The sequence below is a fragment of the Narcine bancroftii genome, chromosome 1, assembly GCF_036971445.1.
Source record: "Narcine bancroftii isolate sNarBan1 chromosome 1, sNarBan1.hap1, whole genome shotgun sequence".
In the NCBI taxonomy this organism is placed as follows: domain Eukaryota; kingdom Metazoa; phylum Chordata; class Chondrichthyes; order Torpediniformes; family Narcinidae; genus Narcine; species Narcine bancroftii.
Genome location: NC_091469.1, coordinates 278345246 through 278365830, shown reverse-complemented (window position 1 = coordinate 278365830; position 20585 = coordinate 278345246). Strand labels below are relative to the sequence as shown.

The window sequence follows — 20585 nt, the reverse complement described above, 5'->3', positions numbered from 1 at the left end:
TTTAGTTGTTTGTCACTTTGATTCTCTACTGCACTCCCACTCACACCTGTTTTGAAACCTCCTACATTGCTCCAGTTGTCCAGCATAAAGCATGGAGAGCAACACCTTGTATTCCATCTTCAACCCTCGGCACCTAATATAATAATTTCAAGTAACCATGCCCTCTTTTTTTCTCCTCCTTGATGTGAACCTTTCTGCTACCATTTTTTTCTACCTGTGTATTTAATGCCAGTTTTTAGGATAGCTGTTTGCGGAATCGTGGAAACATACAGCCCAGAGACAAGACCTTTAAGACCACCTTTAAGACACACTGTGATGTCCTTCTATGATAATCCTATATCCCTCTGTGCTTCTCCAAGTAAGTAGCTCTCCAAATGCCTCCTTAAATAGTGTAATTGCATCTGCATCTATCATCTCCTCTGGCAGTTCTTTATAGACAGCCACTACCCTCTGTGAGATTTTAAAAAATACATCCTTCTCACCTTCAATCTAGTTTTAAATTCTGCTGCATGGGAAGAAATGGTCTATCCTCACTAAATTATGCCTTTGATAATGTTCTAAACCTCTACAGCAGTGGATTTCAAATTGGCCGCCCCCAGCCCATATTCCACCTTAAGCAATCCCAAGCGCTCTGCACTTGAGGTGATATGTGGGTGGAAAGAAAAAGTTTGAAAACCACTTTTGTAATCGTACCTAATTGACTTGCTGTGTGCACGGTTTCATAACTCTAAATGAAATGGGCCAATGACAATTTTGCTCAGTTTTTCAGTAACAACTGGGTCGAGAGCAGTGGTTCTCAACCTTCCCTTCCCACTCACATACCACCTTAACCAATCTCTTACTAATCACAGAACACTTATGGCATAGGGATGGCTTATGGTAAAATGTGAGTTTAGTGGGGCAGTTTGAAAACCACTGTTGTATAGGGTCACTGGTCAGCCTCCTATGTGAAAATAAATCCATTATACCCAATCTCTCCTTCTAGCTACAGTCCTCTATTCCAGGTAACGTCTTGCCGATTATCTGCTGGACTCTCCATTTTCACCATATCCTTCCTGTTGTGACACAAGCAGAACTGTGCACAATATTCTAAGTGCAATCCAATCAATGTAGTGAACAACTGCAAAATGACATCCCAACACTTTTACAATGGACCAGACAATGAAGACAAGCACATCAAATGCTCCTTTCACCACTCTATCCATCTTATATCATCGCATTCATCATATGCACTGGCAACTCAAATTCTTTCTGGAGAGAAGGCTCTCTTTGTGGCCTTCTCTACATCAAAGATATTGGGTGCAAATTGGGAGATCGCTTCGCTAAGCACCTTCGCTTCATCTCCAACAATAACAGTAGCCAACCATTTCAGTTCTGTGTCACACTCCCACTCTCACATGTTTGTCCATAGCCTTATGTACTATCCCACCCAGACTACCCACAAAATGGAGGAACAACACCTGATTTTCCGTCTGGGCACTCTCCAGCCAAATGGCATTAACATCGACTTTTCCAGTTTATGCTAACCTGCTCTCCTCTTCCCTCTTCCTCCTTCCTTTCACAGTTCTCTTCCCTCCCTTCACCATGCCATTCCTCCTCCCCTTGATCACTGCTGACCTCTCCCTCCCTTCTCCACCTATCATCTCCTGCTTTGCAACCACCCCTTCCCCCCAATTCTTTTGTTTGGATGTCTACCTATATTTTCCCATACCTGGAGGAAACGTCGGTTCTATATTTTTATCTTTACTAAATAAAGGAAACAGTTTGACCTGCTGAATTTCTCCAGCTCTATGTTTTTACTTCAACTATGGTGACTTCAGATTTTCATGTTTTACTCTGTATGTCCTCACATGTTATAGTTCAGCCCGGAAACAGGCCCTTTGTCCCACATGTCTTGTGCCAAAATCTGGTTGCACCCATCGCAGACATCATCTTTGATCCTTCTACCCCTTCCCCTCTCTGCAACTCAAGGCACACTCATTTTCACACTTTTCCAGTTCTAATGAAGGATCTTTCGCCTGAAACATCAACTGCAACATTTTCATTTTTGCATTTTGAATCTTGATCAACCTTGAACCTATAAAAAGGAACCTTGAACATTTTCTTTTCTTATTTCAGATTTCCATCATCTGCAGATTTTCATTCGAATCTTTCAGACTTCTATCATTAAAAAAAAAATCAACTTTATATTTTTCTACATTCCATTCCATCTGTCATATTTTCATCCATTCCCTCAATTTATCAAGATCTGGAAATCTCTTTGCATCTTCCAGATAGCTCACACTGCCACCTACATTAGGATCATTAGCCAACGCAGATATTTTACACTTGAACCACTTATCCAAATCAATAAACAGATTGTGAGCAGCGGAGGACCCAGAACCAATCGCTGGGACATTCCACGTCTCAGCCTCTCATTTATTCCTGTAAGAAGAGGAGTTGAGGCCAACATAGATCAGCCGCCATCACATGAAATTCAATGATGAGGCAGAGTTGAAGGGCCTGTTGGCTTGCTCCATGTGTTCTGATTCCATATTCCTACTGTTTGCCATCAAATCAGTGTTCCCCAATCTGCCCAGTATACTACTCCTAAACCTAAACTCCATGGAACAATCTTCAAAGGCTACTTATCTCCAACCATGAAAATCCAAATACAGCACATTCACGGGTTCTTCCTCATCAGTTCAGTTTGTAACAAACTTTGTAAAACAACACTAAAAGATTTGTCTTACATTATTTTATTTTAATAAATCCTTGCTGATTCAGTCCAAATCCATGATTAATTTTTAAGTGCCCCCCCACCATTTCTTCATCACTCACTCCCACAACTCAATAAAGAAAAAAAAATCCTCTAACATTAATTTTTAATCAGCTTTTGAAACTAACTCAATTCAGAATCCCATTAATTTATTTCTAACCTCAAGAGCACATGCAGGACAACACTTAGAGAGCTGTTTTGACCCTTCTTGCAACAAAAACATTTGGGAGTTCAACTGATGGTCATGATTTCTTTCTTCAAACTCATTGTTAATGCTACAGACAACAGAGCAATGGAGCAGTGAGCTGAGATCCATGACAAAGAATGTGAGCACACCAAACACATCGATTCATAGTTCTGTGGTACCCTTCACTTGTTAAAAGCCAACCTACCAGTCTCTGTAATGCACTTACTTCCATTTTCAACTATGGCTTTGTATTTAATTATTTTGAAACTAGAGCAAGTTATTCGCTTTCTGTTCTTCAGTCGGATGTTTTATAATAATGTATTTTCATTGCAGCTAATGTTAAAACTCAGATATGATTTCTGAGTGAGTTGATGGACACTTATGTACATGTACATTCATACAGGGTGTATGAATGAATATATATGTCTATATGTACTGCAAATAAATCATTTGTCTCTCTGTGTGCTATATTGTATGTGCGTTTGCATGTTCTTGCACTAGGGACTGAAGAATGCTGTTTTGACCAGTTGTACTTGTTCGATCAGATGGTAATAAATTTGAACGAATTAAAGTTATACAGCATGGAAATAATCACATTGGTCCAAATCATTCATTCCAACTAAGTTGCCTAATTAAGCTTGTCCCACTTGCCTGCATTTATCCCATATCCTTCTCAAGCTTTCCCATCTATGTTCCTGTCTAAACGTCTATTAAAATGGCAGCTCGTTCTATTTGCCTATCGACCTCCATGCAAAATAAATGCCCTTCGGGTCCCCTTTAAACTTTGTTCCCCTCTCACAAACTAATGCCATCTTGTTTTGGACTCCCATACCCTGGGAAAGAGGCTGTCACCATTCACCTTGTCTGTGCCCCCTGTGATTTTCTCTACTTCTACAAGGTCGCTCTTCAACCACCTACATTGCAGGGAGAAAAATCCCAGCCTATCTACCCTCTTATTATTCAAGCCCTTTAGTCCCCGTGACACACTCATGAATGTTTTCTGCATCCCTCTCATCGCTGGGCAACCAGAACTGCACACACAACACTCCAAATGTGGTCTCATCTACATTTTGTACAGTAACATGATGTACTCAATGCCCTGGCTAGTGAAAACAAGCATTTCCAATGCTTTATTCACCATCCAGTCTACCTCTATGTTCCTACCCCAAGATATCTGTTCTACAACCCTCTCATCATTCCTGCCATTTACTATATGCCCCGTTTTGCCCATGTCTGAGGTAAAATCCATCTGCCATCTACTTTTCTAGTCCATCTAATTTCTATTCCAGCTCAGATTACTGTCCACTCTACCACCAATTTATGTCATCTGCTAAGCATGGCAACTACATTCTAATCCAATTTGTTATTTGCATTCCAATAATCAGCAATAAGAATTTTTATACATTACCAAAATAAAAAGTAGACACATCTTACCTTTGGGATCCTTCGAGATCGCCGTGTAGACAGCAGCTCACTGGTGGTGCTCATGCTGTCATCGTTGAGGCTGGTGGGGGAAGAGGGCACACTAAGGTGGGACAGAAGCAACACATCATCATGGCTGTGTCTTTTGGACAGTCGTGGTAGTCTAAGGGTCCTCCTGTCTATGGTACTACTCAGACGCAATGACAGACTGCTGGGTTTCGGAGGAAGCTTTGGAAGATAAGTCATTGACCAGGTTAAGTTAAAAAGTTAAAAGTACTGCAGTGCAAATAGAGTATAACAATGTATTCATCGTTTCATGATTTGCTTTGTTCAGCACTAGCTCTTGAGCCAGTTGTCTCTCAAACATTCAGTACTTTTTGTTTCAAGCTACAAATCAATGACCAACAATGCAACTATTTGTATTTCTAAACTAATTAACTGCAAATTTAAAATGTGATCATTGTAACTCAAAACTAGAAAATTATATTTATTTGCATTGAGAAAACAAAAGTAGGGAAATGGGCTGAAAACTAAAACTACTGAGAAGAAAGTCTAATTCAACATTCAGACTCTTTAACTCTGTATAAATAGTGTCAGCCCATGAATTATTCCTCCCTGTCTTGTATATTCTTACATTACTATCATGTACAAAGTTCTTTGCTACCAATAATGGACGTCCACACACAGTGAAAAACAAGGGTTTTGTGACTCCTTTACCATCTAATTTTATTTACTTGGTAGTTGCTGTGTAAAACAAAAACACTGGAGAAGTATAATTCATCACTGACCCATTGTCACTTAATAGCGGCCATTCCCCACATTATTCCCCTGTATGGAAATGAAACACTGAGCTCCAGATGTGCAGGATGCTATCTGTAATCTGCTGGTAGGTTCTCTATGCCAAGGATCATTTTCCACATTTTTAGTTGTAATAATAGTCTCCATTTGCAGTACATCCAATTTACTTGGCATATGCAAAGCATATGCATGGATTTTGCCGAAGAATATGAAGCGATGTAATGGAAGTACCAATACGGTAAGAGCAGTGAATGTATTGGTCTACTACAAAATTTCTCTTTGTGATTTATGATTTTGTTTTTCATTTTGTCTTTTATAATAATTTTTTTTCATTATGCTTTTTCCATCTTGGCCTTGTTTCCACAGGAAAGTTATTGTCCACAGAGAAAGTTATGAAGTAACCCCTTGCAGAATAAGCTTAAAAAAAACCTCCTTCTTCGTCCCTGTCATAAAGAATGGCTTCCTCAGTAACTTGCAAATTACTCCGCCTACCTAGCAGCCACACGGTTGTTCGGTGCATAATTTGTAAGGAGTGATTGAGTGTTTAAGATTTGGCCTATTCACTGTCACAGAATTAACAATGGTAAGAGTTCAGCAGAATCTAAACCGTAAGTAACAGCAGGAGCGATGTAATGGAAGTACCAATATGGTAATGTCTGTCCCTTTTTACAATTACATAAATATTTATACAGTTAAAAATGCAACATCTACTTAAAGGGTGCAAGGTGAACTCTTCCAACACATTATAATTCAATAGGTAACAGTAATGTCACAAATCAGCACTTATTGTTGAACTCTTCCTACTACACATAGGGGCTAAAATGAATGATCAAATTAAAAACGTACTGTTTAAGAGTGCCATGCACGAGTGCCAGATGATATGACCTGGCACTTCAGGAGTGATTTTCATATACAAGTAATCCCTGAGTTCCATAAGGATTCTATTCCTGAGAAAGGTCTGGAAGCTGATTTTGCTGCAAGTCAGAACTGTCAGTATCTTCTTCTTTTCTTTCTTTGGCTTGGCTTCGCGGACGAAGATTTATGGAGGGGGTAAAAAGTCCACGTCAGCTGCAGGCTCGTTTGTGGCTGACAAGTCCGATGCGGGACAGGCAGACACGATTGCAGCGGTTGCAAGGGAAAATTGGTTGGTCGGGGTTGGGTGTTGGGTTTTTCCTCCTTTGCCTTTTGTCAGTGAGGTGGGCTCTGCGGTCTTCTTCAAAGGAGGTTGCTGCCCGCCAAACTGTGAGGCGCCAAGATGCACGGTTTGAGGCGTTATCCGCCCACTGGCGGTGGTCAATGTGGCAGGCACCAAGAGATTTCTTTAGGCAGTCCTTGTACCTTTTCTTTGGTGCACCTCTGTCACGGTGGCCAGTGGAGAGCTCGCCATATAATACGATCTTGGGAAGGCGATGGTCCTCCATTCTGGAGACGTGACCCATCCAGCGCAGCTGGATCTTCAGCAGCGTGGACTCGATGCTGTCGACCTCTGCCATCTCGAGTACTTCGACGTTAGGGGTGTAAGCGCTCCAATGGATGTTGAGGATGGAGCGGAGACAACGCTGGTGGAAGCGTTCTAGGAGCCGTAGGTGGTGCCGGTAGAGGACCCATGATTCGGAGCCGAACAGGAGTGTGGGTATGACAACGGCTCTGTATACGCTTATCTTTGTGAGGTTTTTCAGTTGGTTGTTTTTCCAGACTCTTTTGTGTAGTCTTCCAAAGGCGCTATTTGCCTTGGCGAGTCTGTTGTCTATCTCATTGTCGATCCTTGCATCTGATGAAATGGTGCAGCCGAGATAGGTAAACTGGTTGACCGTTTTGAGTTTTGTGTGCCCGATGGAGATGTGAGGGGGCTGGTAGTCATGGTGGGGAGCTGGCTGATGGAGGACCTCAGTTTTCTTCAGGCTGACTTCCAGGCCAAACATTTTGGCAGTTTCCGCAAAGCAGGACGTCAAGCGCTGAAGAGCTGGCTCTGAATGGGCAACTAAAGCGGCATCATCTGCAAAGAGTAGTTCACGGACAAGTTTCTCTTGTGTCTTGGTGTGAGCTTGCAGGCGCCTCAGATTGAAGAGACTGCCATCCGTGCGGTACCGGATGTAAACAGCGTCTTCATTGTTGGGGTCTTTCATGGCTTGGTTCAGCATCATGCTGAAGAAGATTGAAAAGAGGGTTGGTGCCAGAACACAGCCTTGCTTCACGCCATTGTTAATGGAGAAGGGTTCAGAGAGCTCATTGCTGTATCTGACCCGACCTTGTTGGTTTTCGTGCAGTTGGATAATCATGTTGAGGAACTTTGGGGGACATCCGATGCGCTCTAGTATTTGCCAAAGCCCTTTCCTGCTCACGGTGTCGAAGGCTTTGGTGAGGTCAACAAAGGTGGTGTAGAGTCCTTTGTTTTGTTCTCTGCACTTTTCTTGGAGCTGTCTGAGGGCAAAGACCATGTCAGTGGTTCCTCTGTTTGCGCGAAAGCCGCACTGTGATTCTGGGAGAATATTCTCGGCGACACTAGGTATTATTCTATTTAGTAGAATCCTAGCGAAGATTTTGCCTGCAATGGAGAGCAACGTGATTCCCCTGTAGTTTGAGCAGTCTGATTTCTCGCCTTTGTTTTTGTACAGGGTGATGATGGTGGCATCACGAAGATCCTGAGGCAGTTTACCTTGGTCCCAACAAAGCTTGAAAAACTCATGCAGTTTGGCATGCAGAGTTTTGCCGCCAGCCTTCCAGACTTCTGGGGGGATTCCATCCATACCTGCTGCTTTGCCACTTTTCAGTTGTTCGATTGCCTTATATGTCTCATCCAGGGTGGGAACCTCATCCAGCTCTAGCCTTAGGGGCTGTTGAGGGAGCTGGAGCAGGGCGGAATCTTGGACTGAGCGGTTGGCACTGAAAAGAGATTGGAAGTGTTCTGACCATCGGTTGAGGATGGAGATCTTGTCGCTGAGGAGGACTTTGCCGTCTGAGCTGCGCAGCGGGCTTTGGACTTGGGGTGAGGGGCCGTACACAGCCTTTAGAGCCTCGTAGAAACCCCTGAAGTCGCCAATGTCCGCGCTGAGCTGTGTTCGTTTGGCGAGGCTAGTCCACCACTCATTTTGGATCTCCCGGAGTTTGCGCTGAAGATGGCTGCATGCGCGACGGAAGGCTTGTTTCTTCTCTGGACAGGACGGCTTTGTAAGGTGAGCCTGGTGGGCAGCTCGCTTCTTTGCCAGCAGCTCCTGGATTTCCTGGCTGTTTTCGTCAAACCAGTCCTTGTTTTTCCTGGAGGAGAAGCCCAGTACCTCTTCAGTGGATTGCAGTATGGTAGTCTTCAACTGATCCCAGAGGGTTTCAGGGGACGGGTCCGTGAGGCGGGTTGCAACGTCGAGCTTTGCTTTGAGGTTTGCCTGGAAGTTTCCTCTCGCTTCGTCTGACTGCAGTTTTCCAACATTGAACCTCTTTCTGGGGGCTTTATTGTTCCTGGGCTTTGGCTTGAAGTGAAGGTTGAGCTTGCAGCGAACCAGCCGGTGGTCAGTGTGGCATTCCGCGCTAGGCATGACCCTGGTGTGGAGCACATCTTGTTTGTCACTTTCTCGCACCAGGATGTAGTCCAGGAGGTGCCAGTGTTTGGATCGGGGATGCATCCAGGTGGTCTTAAGGCTGTCCCTCTGCTGAAAAAGGGTGTTTGTAATGACAAGTCGCTGTTCTGCGCAGAGCTCCAACAGGAGGCGCCCATTGTCGTTGCACTTGCCGACGCCATGCTTGCCCAGGAATCCTGGCCAGGTTTCTGAGTCTTTGCCGACACGAGCGTTGAAGTCGCCCAGGATGACAACCTTGTCGGCTGTAGGGGTACGTTGGATGAGGTTGCACAGGTCGGTGTAGAACTTGTTCTTTTCTGCTGGTTCCGCCTGGAGGGTTGGAGCATAGACACTGATGAGGGTGATGTGACGCTTGTTTTGAAGTGGGAGTCGCATGGACATGATTCGGTCCGAGAGGCCTGTCGGAAGGTTTTCGAGTTTGGAGGCAATGAAGCTCTTGACCATGAAGCCTACACCAGATAGGCGTCGTTCATCCGAAGGCTTGCCAGACCAGTAGAGTGTGTAGCCCGCGCCGCGTTCTTGGAGGCTGCCTACATCTGCCAGGCGGACTTCACTGAGAGCGGCTATGTCGATGTCAGGTCTGAGGAGTTCATGTGCAATGAGGGCAGACCGACGTTCAGGTCGGTGGCTGTCAGCCTTGTCTAGCATGGTTCTGATGTTCCAGCATGCTAGCTTAAGTTTGTGAGCATCTTTTGAGGGGGAGGACGTGGAGGGGGAGGACGTGAACCTGTCCTCGGGCCTGCGCAAAGGAGCTTTTAGGTGGAGTGCAGTGCGCGCAGTACTGGCCCCACCCTTTACACCCATGGTTCGTGTGCCGTGGCCGAGCAAGCTGGGACGTGGCAGCGAGGTCCTTGGGTCGTAGGTTTTATATCGGAGTGGCCTTCTCCTATGCAGGTTTCTTACCCGGGCTGGAGGGGCCTGCCTCCCCTCCTAGGTCGGTCCATACTGCCCGGACCGGGGCCGAGGCCGCCGCAGTTCACCCTGTGCCTGGATTGGGGCCGCCGCCTCCCACTCTCTGCCCGGATCGGGGCCTTCGCCTGCCCCACTCGACCGAGGCCGGGGCCGCCGTCTCCCCCTTGCTCCTGCCCGTATCGGGGCCGCCGCCGTCTACCCTTCAGTATCTACAGACACCAATATTGTATGAAGGAGAGGTTCTTCAGGTTACATACTACCCTACCCATGTGGAAGGGGCAGCCAGTGGGATTAGTGCTCAGGCACTTGATCCACTTCACAACTTCATCAATGGAGTCAGCAAAAAAAAAAGCAATCTGGCAACCAATGCATTGTCATACTTAATATTTCTCCAAAAGAATACTCACACAGCAGACTCACTACTGCAGACACACAAGAGAATGCAGATGATGGAATCTTGTGCAAAAAGTAACAAACTCTTGGAAGAACTCAGTGGGTCAAGCAACTTCTCCCATCCCTTGTAGAGAGAAGAGGTGAAAAATCACACACCTATGGCTTCAGGACAAATTTATTTGCAATTGCAAACTACTCTACTGAGATGGCAGGATGAAGGTGCTTTCCTTGTCCAGTCACTTATTTGCATTCAGGTATGAAGTAATGCATTTTGGAAGGTCAAACTTGAAAATGGAATATGTGGTTTATGGCAAGATTCATAACAGTGTGGAAGAATATGGGTAACTATTAATAATGACAGTTCTGACTTGGAGGAACCTTGGATCCCAAATCTATAGATATCTCAAGGTTGCCACACAGGTTGATAGGATAGTTAATAAGGCTTATGGCGTGCTGGCCTTCATTAGTCAGGGGATTGAGTTAAAGAGCCATGAGGTAATGTCTATAAATCTCTGGTGAGACCACATTTAGAATAGTGTGGTCTCACCAGAGATTTTGTTCTGGTCACCTCATTATAGGAAGGATGTGGAAGCTTTGGAGAGGGTGCAGAGGAGATTTACCAGAATGCTGCCTGGGTTGGAGAACATGTTTAATGAGGCAAGGTTAACAGAGCTAGGGCTTTTCTCTTTGGAGCAAAGAAGGAGGAAAGGTGACTTAATAGAGGTCTACAAGATTATGAGAGGCTTAGGTAGGTTGGACAGCTGGCACCTCCAGGATGATTGTAGAGGCTGGTGGAGACATTTAAAAGACTCTTGGATAGGCACATAGATACCAGTATAATAGAGGGTGATGGGTGTGATATAGGGGGTTAGATTATTGAGTGGGGTAACGTAGGTTAGTACAACATTGTGGCCTGTACAGTGATGTAACATTCTATAATCTATAAAATGTGTGCTCATGGTCAGAGGATCAGTTGGTACAGATCCAATGTCTAGAAATGAAAAGGAGAACAGTGAGGATGCCATCCTCCCTCCCATCTCTGCTTCATCTTGCCATGCCCTCTGGTTTCTAGCATCCAGATGCTCTATCTATGCCCTTCTGAATTACAACTTTCCTTCACCATTACCATATAATTTGTATCTTTGATTTTAAATACCAAAGGCCTTGGCAGAGGAGTGACAGAGGAGGAAGGAGGTTTCCCACCATTGCATCCAAGGCTTACATCCACCAGCTAAATTCATGGCACCGCATACCATGCACAGTACTTCAGAAGCAGGATCTTCACATGGTGAATCAGCAGACATGTTCATTTCAGCCAGACCAGGGAAGAGATTGGCTCACACGCCACCTGCCTAGCCACCTTGTAAAGACAAGTTCTACTGTGGACATTTTAGATGTGGATCACAATGGCCAAAACTATAGATAGATGCTGACCAGGTAAAACTTGCACATCTGAGCTGCCTGACATTTTGCAAGAGTCCAACCATAACCTTATATAAAAAAAATGCATTGAACCTCAGCCCAGTTCTTTCCAGTGAGGAAATGGTGGGCAGTTCCTTGAAAATTCAATCAACTTCTCACCTGACTGAAGTCACACTCCCAATGCATAATTAGAAAATGCCCAATGCCTGGAGCCTATGACCTACCGTTCAAAACTAGCTTGTTGCCAGCCAAACTCATCTTGCTTCCTTTGATATTCCCATCACATTCCCTTTCTACATCCTATCTCACGACAACGGAGCAACCATCCAACTAACAACTGTGGTGATCAGCACTGTGTCTCAACAGTGCAATAACTCAAGCCACATGGAAAACAGGTATTAAAATAATGCTCAAGGATGATTAGTTGGAAACCAATGCAATCTGCAGATTAGTTCAAATACTAGACTGCAGTTTGTGTAAAAACTGTTCTTGAGGCCAACACTACAGCAGGTATTTTCAGGTTAGTTCTTTTTAGCATCCACAATCCTACACTCAGGGAAGCATGGACATCATTCTTCAGTGTCTGTATGAATGCATGCACTGAGGAGAAAAGCATATTTCAGTGCCTCAGGGATGAAGAGCATTTTGAGGAAAATGGTGCATTCTACAATGGCTAGTTGGCACAACACAGTGTATGATAGGCATATTCATCCAAAATCTCAGGGTTTTGTGTTCAGTCACAAACTGTCAGGACCAAATGCACCTCACTGCCCAACTCCAGGGTGCAGGGTGCCAACAAGGTCAGTCTTCTGCATCCAGCACAGACAGGCGTAACTGGACAGAGAGTAATTCCAGGTCTAGCAAGATGCTGCCCTTTTATTTCAGCGTTCCATCTGCCTGCTTATCACCTCTTTAAGCATACAACTCACAAAGCAGATAGTCCTTGTCCTCAAGGAGCTTTTCAGAAGAAATACAAAAGCCTCTGAATGACTGAATATCAAGTGTAATGGCTTTGAGTTTCATGATAAATTTTATACCTCAATTCAATAATATGGAATGTGCTGTTGAACTTCAAAGGCCACTATTCCCTTTATAACAAAACAACATGTAAATACAGTATAAATGTTGTTATTGAGGTAATTAGGTTGTTTGGTAAAAGAAAAAGTGATAAAATGCTGATCTCTAACAGCTAACCAGAGTGGCCTTGTGAATGCCCCTTTTGAACAAAGGCAGAAACTCACATGCAGTTCACAAAGAGTACATCTGATAAAAATGGAACCAAACAATGCTCAAATCTCATTAGTTCCCTGCTATAAAGCAACTGATCAAGTAGACATTTTCTGAACTTATTAAATATCTCAAATGTATCACTACGCTTGCAGCCTTATTGAGAACTGACATAACTGTAATATTTGAAGCTGAGGCAAAACAGATGTCTAATGGCTTTGTTATGAATTATTAAGAATGATATGTCACGGTCATTTCTAATTACTTAAAATTGTTTTGGTCACTATTTGACCGGACACTGATTAAATATAATTATTTTTGGTGATGAACTAATTTTCAGATGTGCTGATAAGATTATGCCAGTTTGAGACTATTCAAAAATGTAATTTTTCAATTTAAAAAGTTTAAAAACTTTCCCTGATGTATGGATCACAACAAATTTTACATTTGGCATGATACAAATGATCCTCAGCATGATCCTGATAGAGAAAAAAAACATTTCTTAAGACCACTGCCTAGGTATGTGCTTTTACCCAGGGCAGAAACTCCAGCCCAGTTTGTCTTGATGGGGGTTCCCTCAACTGGGCAGTCATCTGCCAGATTATCCAGCTACTTTGGAAACCACTAAAATTTGTTTCCATTTCCACACCTTGTAGCCTTACAGGGGAGAGACAGTGATCATAAGAGCATAAGAAATAGGAGCAGGCCATCCGGCCCGTCGATCCTGCTCCACCATTCAATGAGATCATGGCTGATCAGATGATAGGCTCATCTCCACCTACCTGTCTTTTCCCCATATTCCTTAATTCCCCTACTGTGTAAAAATCTATCCAACCTTGTCTTAAATATATTTACTGAGGTAGCCCCCACTAGTTCAATGGGCAGCAAATTCTATAGATTCATCTGCCCCTGGGCAAAGCAGTTCCTTGAATTGTGAGGCTATGCCCCCTAATTCTGGTCTTCCCTACCAATGGAGACAACTTACCTACTTCTATCTTATCCATCCCTTTTATAATTTTATATATTTCAATAAGATCCCTCTCATTCTTCTAAATTCCAGTGAGTACAGTCCCAGACGATTCAATCTCTCCTCATAGGCCAACCCCGTCATCTCTGGAATCAACCTGGTGAACCTCCTCTGAATCATTACTGAAGCTAGTACATCCTTCCTCAAGTAAGGAGTCCAGAACTGCATGCAGTACTCCAGATGTGGTCTCACCAGATGCAGTACAGTTGCATCATAACCTCCCTGCTCTTAAATTCCATCCCTCTAGCAATGAATCCTAACATTCCATTTGACTTCTTGACAGCCTGTTGCACCTGTAAACTAACCATTTGTGATTCATACACAAGTGCTCCCAAGTCCTTCTGCACAGCAGCCTGCTGCAATCGCTTGCCACTTAAATAGTATTTTGATCTTTCACTTTTCCTTCAAAAGTGGATAACCTCACATTTGCCAACATTGTAACCCTATCTGCCAGACCTTTGTCCACCCACTCACTTAACCTATCTATATCCTTCTGCAGACGCTCTATATCCTCTGCACAATTTGCTATTCCACTCAGCAAACTTTGATAACACTATATTCTGTCTCCTCTTCCAGATCGTTTATATATATCATGAACAGTTGCGGGTCCAGTACCGACCCCTGCGGCAGTCTGCTCACCACCAATTGACAACCGAAAAATACCCTGAAGTCCATCATAAAGGCCATTATCTAAGGTTGAGATTACCCCATCAGATTTCAAATGTGCTGACCTGTACAATGACCTCAAATGCAAAATCTAAGGACATTGTAGACTGGTAATGTGATACATAAAAAATGTAATTTTTATGATTTTATGTGGCTGTTGTTATTTGACATTGGTGTAATATGTCAACTGCAAAGGTGTCACAGTTTGAATGCTACCATTTTAGACTGAAAAAGATCCCAATTAAAATAGTTTAACAAGCCCCCTTATTGTTCAAGTCCAAACGATTCTGTTGCACCATCTTTCTCCGATTTTGAAGTCTCAGTAAAATTCAAGTCAGGTAGTTTTTAGTTGAATTTTCTTGCCGAATAAAACAGATAATTTACTCTGTTAGGATTGCTAGTGTTCCATGCACTTAAGGATAGAGAACATTTCTGTGCACTAGAAACATGCATCATCTATGCAGAAATTTTAAAACAAATAGAAATATTTTGATATGGTTAAATGAGAGTTCTGATTTTTGTCATTTCCATCCGACATGTTCACTTAGGCCAACATCCTACAGCTCTGAACAAGCTTAAGGTCGAAGTACTTAAAAAGAAACATGATAAACTTGTCCATGCAACTTTAGAATTCTTCACTTGTCTGCACTAATGGTGTAAATCTAGATGGTCAGATCTTGACCTTTGCACTCTCCAAGTTTTTGTAATTAAACATCTGCAAGTCTTGATGGAATAATCTCAGGAACAATCCAAATGATCAAAGAAGGTGACAATGGTTATGTTGAGAAGCTCATAGAAATTTCCCTGGAGATAAAATCAGCAAATTCACTGTTCTACTAAATTTACATAAAAAGCCTCCAGGAAATTTGAAATGACTGTTAGAAATATCACCCTGTACTTGATGGCACCATGACACATTGTATGGTAATAGTTTTCCTTAGCATAATATGTGTTTTTACATTCAAATTTATTCTATGGTAAGTATAAAAGTAATCTATTTATAATATCCTGCATGACTCCATAATAATTTTAATCTTAAGCAAAATGAAATAATTGATTGTTAAAAGTTTTTGCCTGACATGCTGTCACTGGATTCAAACCAGGTTGAACTGCCTAATGCAGCTATGGCAGTTCCTCTACAAGAACAAATGATAATCTATGTACACATATCGTTATTCACTTCTCCAAAATGGTAGAGAAATCTCACTACTAACCCCTTCCTAGTCTGTGCACTCCTGTTATTATTCTGTATAAACTCTTGAAAGCTGCAATGGCTCAACAGGATTGATGCCAAAATAAAAGTACTTGATGCACAGCCTGAATGAGATGAAAGAGGATGATAAATCATATTTTGGTTTGCTTGGCCTGGTCCGATGGCAGAGTTAATTACTGTACTTTGTAATCCAGAGAAAACTTGTGAGCATAGCTTTTACACAATTGCAGACAATTTTATGGTAAATTATTGGCTCAACTTGCCCATAAATTGTGCTCTGTACATTGTCACAAACATGTAGATAATCATTAACATAAGAATGACGCAAAAGTGACCATATTGTGAAAGCTTTTAAAGTGAAATGTAACTATTACGTCAATGTGGGTACAAATAATACTCTGGAATTTTCTGTTTAATACCATTAGACGAAAGATGATATGGTTCCTATTTTAAGGATTAGTGCTTTTAAGATGCTCTTTTGGAATGCTAATAAAATCAGTTAAAAAAATTTTGGGAACACAACACCAACCAAATTTATAAAATCTTCCAGAAACGATACCAAATGAAAATTTGTGCTTATTTCTCAAAAACATTGTATAGTACTTCTCATATCACATCTAAATGACAACACTGCTAACAATAGGATATACACACAACACACTACTGTGACCTGTTAGCTCATGTATAGAAAGACTTGAATATAATTTTGGCTTACACGGGAAAAATCTCCTATTGACATAATACTTGGAACAATACTGACCTGTCCATTTCAGGATAAATGAGAGCTCGCTAATAGGCAATTATGGGAGAAAACTGGATGAGATCTTTCTGAAATGTAACCAGATTCATACTGCTGAAATATAATTACCTACATTTCTCAATTTGTGTGGGTTTAAACATCGTAAAGCTAAATTATCTTTGAAAGAATGAAGCTTTAGTGTCTGTTTGGTGAGCGTTTTCTAATATTTCATTACCTATATACAGTCGCTTTTGGCATAAATTCAGAAAGCAATCAAAATCACGTCACTTAACTCTGAATGGTCATTTTGTTAATATTTGTATCATGCTCAAGTTTAATTTTTTTTAAACTCATTTATCGTTTAAAAAAGTTGCAGAAGCAGCTCTCATTTCTAAATCAACTTGGTTAGGCTGACAGCATAAGATCAGCACTTTCCCGGTTCTGTACATATTTTTTTCTCTTGCCTTATAAAAACAAACTGACTGAGAAATCTTCCTGCATGAGAATTTTACTGAATTAAAGCAAGATAATTACCTGGGGAGGTGTAGTGTACTTCCTTTCCTGAGGGGACCACATCCTGTGCAAAGAGTCTAGGGAATTCTCAGATGACAGCTGCAACTTTGTGCCAGGGTATCGACCTTTCAGCTCCACATCTTCATAAGGATTTTCTTTAGGTGTATCTGTGGAGCAGTGTAAAGAAGAGAACAGGCTGATTCAACAGTCATGTGAATCTAAAAACATTTCCTCAGTTGGCAGACTGAGTCGGACTGCTGTTTGTAGTTAACATTTTCTCTTCTTTTGATAGGACACGTGTTAGTTGTTGTATCCAGCGCTTTTTAAAAAAAATAACCTTTTCTTTAGAAAGTGAACCAAAGCAGTAAATCCTGTGCAATGTAATTGGGTAGATCTGGTTTCAGTGAGCAGGATGTGATGTCACTTGAATTACTGCCTAAAGACTGGGTTATGAACATTTTAAAAAAACACTTGGTGACTCACTTTCTGACCCTAAAAAGTTGAGCACAGTATGTTAACACTTCGTCACTATTCCTTTGGACAAGGGACTACTTTAACAAAAAGTACAATACACTTCAATGCATTTAACACGGTTTCAATTGATTAATCCCTCTCAGAGCAGCTGTGGAATGTTTCTATTGGCAATGGGAAAGCACATATTCAGCTTCTCAAAGATACAGATTGTTACAATGACAATTTGTCTATTAAAACCTTACTTTTCCACTGAAAAACTGCAAAAACATTTGCATTCATTTGCAAGTCCAATTTCTAAAGTCTTTATAATCCTCAGTGAAAGACTCTCACTCAAAATTGATGCACTCTCTGCTCTTGAAAGGAGTATTTGATTGCATAAACAATAAGAGGTCATAAAGACCTAGAAATTCATTCTCGAGGTGCTGAAAAAAGTGGTTGAAAATACATTTAACAGAAATTAAGCAAAATTACAACCATTTTAATACGCTGAGCAACATGTTAAATTTCCATCGTCATTTTTATTAGCATTAGAAAAATAATTTTAACATTAACGTTGCATCAGTGACTTCAGCAAAAGTGTAAAATTAATTTTTATCCTTTCAGAGTTGTTTTCAATCTCAATGGTCTCAAAAAAAATGCAAGTCCTGACTATGGGAGCAGTCAGCCAACCAAAAACAACAGGGGACAAGTTTAAGATGAGAAGCATGAATTATAAAGGGAATTTGAAGGGAATGTTTATATTTTAAGAGATGTTGATATCTGGAACTTGCTACCAGAGGAGGCAGTAGAATCAGATGCAATCACTACCTTTTAGAAAGATATATAGTGGCACTTAAGGCAGCAAATCTTGGAAAGATATGGACCTAAGAGAGGCAAATGAGATGACTGGAGCTGGTCAAAAAAAGCTCAGTATTTCTGGCTGTACATGTCTATGATCCTTTTTCACTCTAAACCACACTATTTCTAGACCAATCACAGTCTTCGCAGGCTGTTTCACAGAACTCTGGTGCCTCATAGCTCACTCTGTACACTTAAAACCTTGCCTTCCTTGTGTCCTGAACTTTCTTGCTGCATTCGAAACCTTCTTGCCAAAATGAACTTGCACCACTGCATCTTTAGCAGGATTCTCTTCTCCACCCTATCACAAATATTCTGTTGGTCCCTCCACGGCACCCCCAATTCTGTTATTTAAGACATGGCCATTATCTCATTAAGTTGAGCAGGAAGTTTGCAGACACTGTGATTGTAGTGCAAGGCACCAAAGTGTTGGGCAAACTCATTAAGTCACACAGGAAGCAAAGGTGTACAATCAACATTTTGAGCCTGAGCCCTTCATCAAGGTAAGAACAGAAAGTAGGCAGGCGCCTGAATAAAAAGGTTGGGGGAGGAAGGAAGAAGGGGCAGGCCAACCGGCTAGAGGTGGATATAGGTGGGTGGGCAGAGGAGAAAAAAGCTGAGAGGTGATAGGGGGAGAGGTAGCTCCCAGAATTCAGACAGAAGTGGGTGGGATAGGGAAGGAGAGACAGGGAAAGGGCTAAATGGAAATAGTAGGTCCATGTTAATGCCATCTGTTTGGAGAGTGCCCAGATGGAATATTGTGTTGTTCCTCCAATTTACAGATGGCCTCGGTTTGGTAGTTTATAAGGCCATATGTAGACATGTTGGTGTGGGAATGGACGGTGGAATTGAAATGGTTGGCCACTGGGAGGTTTCCACTACTGCAGAGGACAGAGCGAAGGTGTTCATCGAAACAATCTCTCTGATGTAAAGGAGACCACAAAGGGAGTACCGGACACAGTAGATGACCCCTGCATAATCACAAGTGAAGTGTTGTTTCTCTTGGAAGGACTGTTTAAGGCCCCAAATGGTGGTAAGGGAGGATGTGTGGATGCAAATATAACATTTCTTGTGGTCACAGGAGGTACTAAGGGGGTAATTAGTGAGAAGGGTTGAGTGCACAACAGATTCACAGAGGGAACAGTCTCTGCAGAAAATGGAGAGGTGTTTAGTGGTGGAATCCTGTAGGTGACAAAAATCTTGGCCTCAACACCACTGTCCTGCTCTCTCCTCAGGACCTAGGATGCTCTTGCAATTCAAATGGCTGTCAATCTCTGCCTTGAATATATTCAATGACTCCGCCTCCTCTGCTTGGCATTGATGGTAATATGCTGGCACGGAATTCAAAAGATTCACGAGAGAGAAGGAATTCTTCCTCAACTCTGCCTGAAATTAGCAACTGCATGGTTTCAGATTATGTCCCCTTGTTCCAGTACCCCACCAGGGGGGATATCACCCTCAGTAAGTCCACTCTATGCTCCAGTGAGTGGCACAATCCATTCAACTTTTTCTCATATATCAATCTCTTATTTTTTTAATTAGACATACGGCACTGTAGCAGGCCAATTCGACCCTACGAGTCTATGCCACTCAAATTACCCCCATTAACCTACACCCCAGTACATTTTTGAAGTGTGGGAGGAAACTGGAGCAGACATGGGCAGAACATATAAACTCCTTACAGACAGCATGGGATTCTAACCGAGGTCCGGACACGATAGCCAGCACTGTAAAGTCAGTGCACTAACCGCTACGCTAAGCGTGCTGCCCTTTCTTCTCCATACTGCATCCAATACAAGCACATCTTTCTTTACCCCTGGATTCTAAAATAGTCATATTACTTAGGATTGTTTCACTAGCACCTTGTAAACGTGCATAACTTACCTTTATGCTCTATACCTCTGACTTGTTGTATCTGACATTTCTATTTTGTAATGATGCAACACCTACCAGAACCCCTTTATAATACACTCTCAAAAAACTGGTGAATATGTCAAACACAATTCCATCCTCATAAAACTAGTTCTATTCCACTGGATTATCTTACGATTTTCTAAATGTCCTGATGCTACCTCCTTAATAATGGATTCCAGTATTTCCATGCTTCCTGCTTTCAGTGTCTCTCCTTTCCCAAACTGTTTTAAACTTGTGTTTTTTCAATGCCCTGGAACCTCTCCAGGATTCAGTGAATATCAGTAAATTACAACTAGCGCATTAATGTTCTCTACAGTCACAATATTTAAGACTGTAAAACATAAGCTATTGGGTTCAGAGGACAAAGATGATTTAGGGTCTTCTTCCATGAAGACCAATCCAATTCCTTATTTTGCATTAATTCCCCAGCCTCATCCACTCTGCCCACAAGGTTTACATTAGCTGCTCTCTTCCTTTTTATATGATAGAAGCTGTTTTTAAATTGTTTTAT

General features: G+C 42.1%; 1 protein-coding gene across 11 annotated transcripts in view; it reads right to left on the bottom strand.

Moving 5' to 3' along the window:
- Nucleotides 1–20585, bottom strand: part of dennd2b (DENN domain containing 2B) — a 354119-nt gene that overhangs the window by 120051 nt on the left and 213483 nt on the right. For 10 of the 11 annotated variants that reach the window (XR_011345486.1, XR_011345509.1, XM_069900472.1 and 7 more), the window contains 2 exons: nt 16871–17016; nt 4380–4595 (listed from right to left, as the gene is read on the bottom strand). Coding sequence is in view for 9 of the 11 variants with exons in the window: in XM_069900472.1 (XP_069756573.1) it covers nt 4380–4595; nt 16871–17016 (362 nt within the window). In the remaining 2 variants the exon portion in view is untranslated. Of the gene's footprint in view, nt 1–4379; nt 4596–16870; nt 17017–17186; nt 17275–20585 lie in introns of those variants that run through there. The other variant, XM_069900536.1, reaches the window with a different exon arrangement.